We start from the raw sequence: 8,554 nt of genomic DNA on the forward strand, positions 1-8,554 counted from the left end.
GTTGGGCTTTGGTGATCCTTCCACCTCAGCCTTCCAAGTAGCTGGAACTACAGGCGTGCGCTACCACACCTGGCTAATTTTTTTGATTTTTTGTAGAGATGAGGTCTCACCAAGTTGCCCAGGCAGGTCTCAAACCTGCGGGCTCAGGCAGTTCACTCACCTCAGCCTCCCAAGGCGCGGGATTATAGGCTGAGCCACTGAGCCCGACTCATACTATCTTAATTACTGTAGTTTTATAGTAAGTTTTTTTGTTTTGTTTTGGTTTTGTAGTAACTTTCGAAATTGAGAAGTGTGAGTCTTCCAACTTTGTTTTTCTTTGTCAAGATTTTTCTGACTGTTGGGGTTCCTTGCATTTCCATATGAATTTTAGGATAAGTGTGCCAGTCTCTGTAAAAAAAAACAAAACAAAAGCCAGCTGAGATTTTGATAGGGATTATATTGAATCTGTGGGTCAATTTGGGGAATGAGGCTATCTTAACAGTATTAAGTCTTCTAAACCATGAACATGGTATGTCTTTATTTATTTGGAACTTCTTTATTTTCACTTTTTTGTTGTTATTGTTGTTGTTGTTTTCAAGTTGGAGTCTTATTCTGTCGCCCAGACTGGAGTACAGTGGCACACTCACAGCTACCGCAGCCTCAACCTTCAGGGTTCAGGCGATCCTTCTACCTCAGCCTTCCCAGTAGCTGGAACTATAGGCACCAGCCACCACACCCAGCTAATTTTTTTACTTGTAGAGATGATGTCTCACCAAGTTGCTCAGGCTGGTCTTGAACTCCCTGGGCTCAGGCAATTCTCTCACCTCCACCTCCCAAGGTGCTGAGATTATAGGCATGAGCTACCATACCTGGTCATATTTCCTCTGTGTTTTATAGTTTTCAGTGTACAAGTCTTACACATCTTTTCTCAAATTTATTCCTATGTCTTTTATGATTTTTGCTCATATAATAAATGAAATTGTTTTCTTAATTTCATTTTCAGACTGTTCATTGCTAGTGAATAGAAATACAGTTGATATTGGTCTTATATCCCACAGCTTGCTGAACTTGTCTATTAGCCCTAGTGAGTTTTTTGCTTTATCCTTATGTCTTAATGTTTACGTTGAAATTAACTTTCAGGTCCAAAAACAACACTGAGTGCAGAAGAAATGGCTGACTTTTATAAGGAATTTTTAAGTAAAAATTTTCAGAAGCACATGTATTATAACAGGTAGGTGTTTACTTTTTTCCCAAAGATCTGAATAGCATATCCACAATGGATAGGATTATTTTCCTACCAAAATTTAACTACATTCATGTTTGTATAACTAGTAGAAGTTGCATGACTCTATTAGATTTATTTTCATAAAATTGACAGCTTTGAATTATTTGCATGGCAACCCTGTGGTAATTTTCACTCCCGGGACTTGGAGAGGAGGTTCTAAATACTCCTGTTTATTGTTCTTCCTTGGACAAACCCACAGTCATGGATAAGAAAAGCACAGGATGAGTCGAGACATTTTCTGGCTGAAAGCAAGGAAGCTGACAGAATCACTGGGGTCACGTGAGATGGCGCAGGCACAACTCCACTAGGCTCCCACAGGTCAAAGATGAAGACATCTCAGCCTCACAAAGAAAAGAGACCAGAGTGGGTTAAAATATATCAACTCTTTAAAAAGATATCAGATATGCAAACTTTTGTGATCATAATGATACTGAGAGACGCTCACAGATCACCTCTACGTAGGTCTGGGCTGTCAACTCTTTTTTCTGAAAATGTAGGATGAAAGAATCCACAGAATATGCAGCCCTCATGACTTTCCTGCACCAACTGTATTTCAAGGCATCCAAACAGAAGAGCATTTTTCTTTGTAGAAGAAAGACAGCTAATGCAGGAAGAACCATGGAGTCAGCAAATCAGCATTTTCCTAACTCAGTCCTGGATCTAGGCCACAGTCATCCATGGCTGCTGACACCCCAGCAGGAAAGCAATAGAAGACTTCCTGATGGTGGGTCAGGCTGGCACACGGGGGCCTCTTTGTGTTCTCACACTGCAGAGTGGGACAGCCTTTGTGACAAGGGAGGGAGTCCACACACCCTCTGTGAGGTGTTTTCATAGAAAATGGAATTTAGAATAACAAAACTGCCCTTGTACAAAAAGAAAATAGAAATTAAAAACAAAATGGAATTTGAATCTAGTCAGGCCTCCAAATCTAAGTACCAGTTTACGGGAAAAAGGTCAAGGAGTGGGAGGGGCGGGGCATCATAGAAGACTGTGTTTGAAATGATACCCTGAAGATACAATCACCAGACCCCAAATGCTGAACATTTTGCAAACAAATCATCCAGTGTCTTCAACAAATAAGTAGAATAACCAAAAGTAAAAAAGAAAGGGAGGGAACTTATAGATTGAAAGAGACTTAATGCAATATCTAGACCTTGTTTGGATTCCAATTTAGACACACCACCTGTAAAAAGATACTTTGGCCAGGCACAGTGGCTCACACGTGTAATCCCATCACTTTGGGAGGCAGAAGCAAGAGGATTGCCTGAGCCCACAGGTTTGAAACCAGCCTGGGCAACATGGCGAGACCTCATCTCTATAATAAATCAAAAAAATTAACTGGGCATGGTGGCTCATGCCTCTGGTTCCAACTACTTGGAAGGAATGCCTAAGCCCTGCAGGTCAAGGCTGCGGTGGCCCATGAGCATGCCACTGTACTCTAGCCAGGGCAACAGAGTGAAACTCCAACTCAAAAAAGAAAAAGGGACTGGGTTCAGTGGCTCAGCTTGTAATCCCAGCACTTTAGGAGGCCGAGGCAAGTGGTTTGCCTGAGCCAGCAGGTTCAAGACCAGCTGACCTCATCTCTACAATAAATAAAAAAGAAAAATTAGCTGGATGTAGTAGCGCATGCCTGTCCAAAAAAAAAAAAAACAATTTCTTACTAATACAAACTAATATACCAGTCTCTGTCCTCTGACTACCTGTCTAAAATACCCTTTTTCTTTTCTTTTTTTGAGTTAGAGTCTCACTCTGTCACCCAGGCTGGAGTGCAGTGGCATGCTCGTGGCCATCCCAGTGTCCATCTGCTGGGCTCCAGCAATCCTTCTGCCTCAGCCTTCCAAGTACCCGGAACTTAGGTGATTACAGATGCATAGACCTGTATTTACAGGTGAAATGAAAGGATATGATATTTGAGATTTGCTTTAAAATATAACAGTAACGGAGGCCAACAGGCAGATGGGACAAGACTCAGAAATGTTGATGTGGTCCAGGTTGGATGAGCCCATGAGTATCAGTCTGACCTAAAGATTCATCCTGAAGCATTTGGATTCAGTTCCTCAGGCTGTCACGAATTACTCTGAATTAGTAAAGTTATATAGTTAAGTTATAATATTCTCCAAGACCTCTGGCCACACAGCTTGTTTACACCATGCATGGTCTCTGATAGGCTTGATGTTTACTGTGTGGCCCTCAGGGTAAAGAGGGTCAGCCTCCTTCAAAATCAGGCCATTGAAGAGCCTGAGCCTCACCCACCTACCTCATGCTCCTGCTTTCCCTGTGGAAACAGGGAAGCTACATGCCATCACATCAGGTTGTCTGCATTGGTGAAGTAGAATCCGGCTTTTTCTTAATAATGTAGGACTTTAATCCCGACAGGATACCAAACTTATTTTCCTGGAAACCCTTGGTATTTACTTAAAGTACTGCTGCTTTTTTGTTTGTTGAGTTAGAGTCTCACTCTGTCACCCAGGCTAGAGTACAGTGGCATGATCAAGGCTACCACAGCCTCAACCTCTTGGGCTCAGGCAATCCTGCCTCCACCTTCCAAGTACCTGGGACTACAGGCACATGCCACCATACCTGGCTAATTTTTTTTGTTTTTTTTAATTGTAGAAATGAGGTCTCACCAAGTTGTCCAGGCTGGTTTGGAACTCCTGGCCTCTGGCAATCCTCTCGCCTCAACCTCCTAAGGTGCTGGATTACTGGCGTTCGCCACTGAGCCTGGCCTACTGCTTACTATAGCATCACTTGCGTGGGTAGAAGTATAAAAATTGTTGACATGTAGAGAGGGGGGTTTTCAACCCACCCATGCAAAGGCTCCAAAAAACAAGCATTTTTACCTTTTGTTATGCTGCTTTTGAGCCATTGCGCATTATCCTTTCTTCTTGTTCAAGTAAACTGAGGCAAGGTAGGCCGATGCCATGGGAAGAAAGCAAAGAATTGCAAAGGCAAAGCAAAATAATTTATTCATGTTCAAGGGAGAATGAGACCAACACTAAGACGTTGTAGGGGTTGAAGAAGGAGGGCTTTTAAAGTTTTAACAAGAAAACAAGGTTAAAGAAAAAAAGATCTAGCAGCTGCATTCCTAAAGTCTTGATAACATCAGTCTTGTGTCCTTGCCGTTGTTTTGAAAGCATTAAGAAGCATTTCAAAGCCGGGCTCCTGGCTCAGCCTGTAATCCCACGCCTTTGGGAGGCTGAGGTGAGTGGATTGCCTGAGCCCGCAGGTTCGAGACCTGCCGGGCAGGCGAGACCTCATCTCTACAATAAATCAAAAAATCAACCGGGCGTGGTAGCGCATGCCTGTAATTCCAGCTACTCAGAAGGCTGAGGCGGAAGGATCGCCGGAGCCCAGCAGGCGAGGCTGCAATGGCCGGGAGCGGCCACTGCACTCCAGTCTGGGCGACCGAGTGAGACTCCAACTCAAAAAAAAAAAAAAAAAAATGTACTGCTAAAAAAACATAACAAGGCTAAGCAATGCTAAACGGCTGCTCTTTTTAGCTACAACTACTCCATTTTGACCTTCTATCCTTTCACCTCTATCCTAAGACCCAACAAATCATGAGTCCAGTCGGAACAGAAGTCTACACTCACTCAGCGCATCATGCTAGAAGGCCCAGGTGCTTGTTGGCATTTCAGCTTCCAGGGCTCAGTACTAAGGGTCTGGAATCAGTGCATTCTCTTGTGGAAACTTTCCAAGCTTTGCCTGTTCATTTGAGTTTTCCAGCAACGCAGTGACTGTAAATTTCATTGTATCCCATAGAGTAACTCACAGGCGAGCCAGCCCCTGGCTATGTGTGAACTCCATCCCACTATTTTTCTATGAGAAATTCTGGAATTATCTCTTCAGAGACACAGTTTACACAAAAGCTCAGAGGATCTTGAAAAAGAGGATATGGAGCTTTATGATGTTGGCACTCTTGATAAATTAGTGCCTCACAATGGAGTATTTTTGTCCTGTGCTTCTTATGCAAATAAGGTGCCAAAGCCAAGAGGGACCCCTCTCTTTCCCCACAGAGCCTGCCAGGCACTCTGCTAAGTGGTCACGCCCCCATCACTCCACAGTTGTCTCTGTCCAAGAATGCTGCTGGACTAGAAAGGCCCAGTTTCCAAGGGCTCTTCTGGGGTCTTGTAGCAAAATCCAAAGGAGGATTACAGTGGCCTCCAGGAATGGCAAGGAGTGGGGGAGGGGGGTGCCCATACGTCCCCAGGGAGCCTTCCTCAGCCTGAAGGAGGGAAGACTTCTGTGGATAGTTCAGCTTAGTGACGATGAGAGTGGAGGACTGGTCAAATGAATTTACTCCTGCCTGGAGCTGCCTGCAGGTCCTGACGCTGTTTCACCTGTGTTTTTTCTTTTTGTCTACAGAGACTGGTACAAGCGTAACTTTGCCATCACCTTCTTCATGGGAAAAGTGGTCCTAGAGAGGATCTGGAACAAGCTGAGACTGAAACAAAAGAAGAAGACAAGCCCTTAGGAGCCCACCTGGCTCAGGCTAGCCAGTGGCCAGGTCTCCACGAGACAGGGGGTTCTAGGAGCTCCATCCTGAGGGCTCCAAGTGTTGTAAGTGACCCCAAGAGGTCCCACATCATCTCAAGGGGGCCTGGGCCTGAGTTTCAGGGCGGGGTAACCAAAGAGCACACGAGTCCCTCCAGATGGGACTCCAGGCTGGCTTGTTGTCACAGACGCGGTGTTCCATAAAGCCCAAGCACTGGCACCCATTATACCAATTCAAGATGGAAAATATAAAAATGTTAATAAAGTTTCATTGGAAAAAATTGAGTCTACTGACGGGCAAGATTTGGAAGCTGGCTGCTGAGTGAATAGGCACTGGCTGTGGCATCAGTGCAGCCCTCACCGTGGTCTACTGGGGTCCTCACGGGCAGGCCCCAAATGAAGCGCAGTGTGCAGAAATGCATCAGGTCAAATGGGAAGAGGTGCAGTTCCTCCATCATGGAGATCTGCGGGTACTGAGAACCTTCCCCCACTCACTCCAGGGAGGAGAGCCTGTTCCCAAGCAACTTGCTAGCTGGATCTATTCCTTCTTACATGCTCTCAAAATCAGCATTCTTTGAAATCGGGCTACACTGTTATTAAATGATGTGGCTCTCTTTGTACTGCATCCTGGAATCGTGGGTGGGGGGCGGTCAGGGGGTGGGACATGCCTGCCTCAGCCACAGGGACATGGCCTCCCAGCCCAGGGCGCCCTAGGAAGTGTGTCTTTGCCGAGAGATGAGATCTTTGGAACTGGCCAAAAGCTACTCGGCTAACGGTTTTTGTTCCAAATGAGGCATGGTCAAGCTGCGAGACAGAATTTGTTCTGTGGTTTATAAACTGCTGCCACCAAAGATGACATTCAGGGCCTTCACCAGCCCCTTTGGATGAGTGAAGGTGGGTTGAGCCTCATCACCCTGTGTGTGTCTGAAGAGGATAGTTCCCACAGGTGGTCTGTTAAACTCAGAGTTTCCACAACAGAGAGGAGAGGACACCTGCCAAGCAGCAGTAAACACCAGCCCCGCAGAAATAGCCCCTGCCTGACTTGCTCCCATGGCCACCTCTGCTCAGCACACTCCTGCCTATCTCCAGAGCGTGTGACTGTGCACCTGCTGAGAAGTGGGAGAAGCAGGGAGCCCCAGGGTGTAGCACTGAGCTGTTTCTAGCTATTCATTCTTTATCTCGTCTGTCACACTAAAGTAAAGACCATCTTCTCCCCAGGTCACTGACACTAGAATAAATAGCAACTTCTGGTGATATGCTTTCTGATTCTCAGCTTTCTGATTTTCTTTGCACATCAATTCTTAGAGATTCTGAGAGTGATTTTTCATAGTAACCAGCAAAAGGCCAGTAAATTGTCTGAAAGGAAGCTTGTGTTTCAGAACCGTGCACTCCTGGGCATGTGACAGACACGTGTGTGCCTGTACTTCATTACAGACTGTCAGGAGAAAATCATATCTGGGAAGACACAGGATGAGTATGAGAGGTGTTGCCTGGGGACCATTGAGGGGTCACCCAGTGTGCTGTTAACAAAGGGCCTCTGGTAGCGCATGCCTGTAATTCCGGCTACTTGGAAGGCTGAGGTGGAAGGATCGCAGGAGCCCAGCAGGTCGAGGCTGCAATGGCCGGGAGCGGTCACTGCACTCCAGCCTGGGCGACAAAGTGAGACTCCAATCAAAAAAGAAAAAGGGCCTCTCAGACAGGCGTATCCTGAACCACACTCAGAGTGTTGAAGTCACTTTGTCCCAGAGTTGTTAGCCTGGTGCTGCAGATAGCTCCGTCCTTGGGCACGTGGATTTTGCCCTTCCCTGGTGGCTTGGGGGTCTAGCGCGAGTATTTGTGTTGTACAAGAATTTGTACCAACTGTCACTGTCCTTACATTTCATAGTTCAGCTTGAGATCCTCGGGGCTCCTGGAGTCAAACTTCCTGAGGTTTCAAGGAAGAGAAACTCAAGCCAGCTCCAGTCACAGGTAGGACTCTCTGGAAGCAGACCAGCTGGGGACAGACACTCCAGGTGTCAGTTGGGGCCAGGACTCCCAATAGGTCGAGGCTGCAATGGCCATGAGCATGCCACTGCACTCTAGCCTAGGTGACAAAATGGGACTCTGACTCAAAAAAAAAAAGAATGGAAGAAAAGAGGAAAATAGTGCTGCTGTTTCTTGTTAATTTGCTTAAGAGCATTTAAGAATCTGGCAGCACAGTTAACAAGAATAAAGCTGAAATTTTTGGCAGCTAATCAAATTGTTATTACAAAAGTACAATATAAATGTCCCTGAGATTTTTTTCACTCTATGTGGTCTTTTCTTTTTTTTTTTTTTTTTTTTTTTTTTGGGGGGGTGTTGGAATCTCACTGTCGCCCAAACTAAAATGCAGTGGCCTGTCCCTGGCCCTTGAAGCTCCGACTGATGGGGGGCGGCGATCCTTCCGCCTCGCCTTGAAGTAACTGGAACTACAGGCATGCACTACCACGCCGGGCTAATTTTTTTGATTTATTGTATAGATGAGGTCTCGCCTGCCCAGGCAGGTCTAGAACCCGCGGGCTCAGGCAATCCACTCACCTCAGCCTCCCAAAGGCGTGGAATTACAGGCTGAGCCACCAAGCCTGGCTAATTTTCTCAATTCTTGCTCATTTAATTGGAGTCAACTGAGATACCCAATGTATGAAAAACAAGGTACAATGACAAGATGCTGGCAAATCCTTAGTGCTCAGGGCCACTTACAGATGGAGGCAGGTATGAAGAGTGACCTATTGCAGCCTCTTGCTAAGGAAACAAAACGGAAAGGCATGGCCTGGTGGA

The 8,554-nt window shown here is 45.8% G+C and overlaps 1 protein-coding gene across 2 annotated transcripts in view; it reads left to right on the plus strand.

The window, feature by feature from the left end:
* The window catches only part of LOC103249390 (kinesin light chain 1), a 136,271-nt gene that overhangs the window by 24,139 nt on the left and 103,578 nt on the right, over window positions 1-8,554 (plus strand). The window contains exons 4-5 of one of the 2 annotated variants that reach the window (XM_008048017.1): window positions 1,120-1,210; window positions 5,630-6,043. In XM_008048017.1, coding sequence (XP_008046208.1) covers window positions 1,120-1,210; window positions 5,630-5,738 — 200 coding nt within the window. In that variant the 3' untranslated portion in view covers window positions 5,739-6,043. Of the gene's footprint in view, window positions 1-1,119; window positions 1,211-5,629; window positions 6,044-8,554 lie in introns of those variants that run through there. The other variant, XM_008048018.2, reaches the window with a different exon arrangement.

Source organism: Carlito syrichta, unplaced genomic scaffold (assembly GCF_000164805.1).
Source record: "Carlito syrichta isolate Samal-C Ts95f unplaced genomic scaffold, Tarsius_syrichta-2.0.1 Scaffold120463, whole genome shotgun sequence".
In the NCBI taxonomy this organism is placed as follows: Eukaryota; Metazoa; Chordata; class Mammalia; order Primates; family Tarsiidae; genus Carlito; species Carlito syrichta.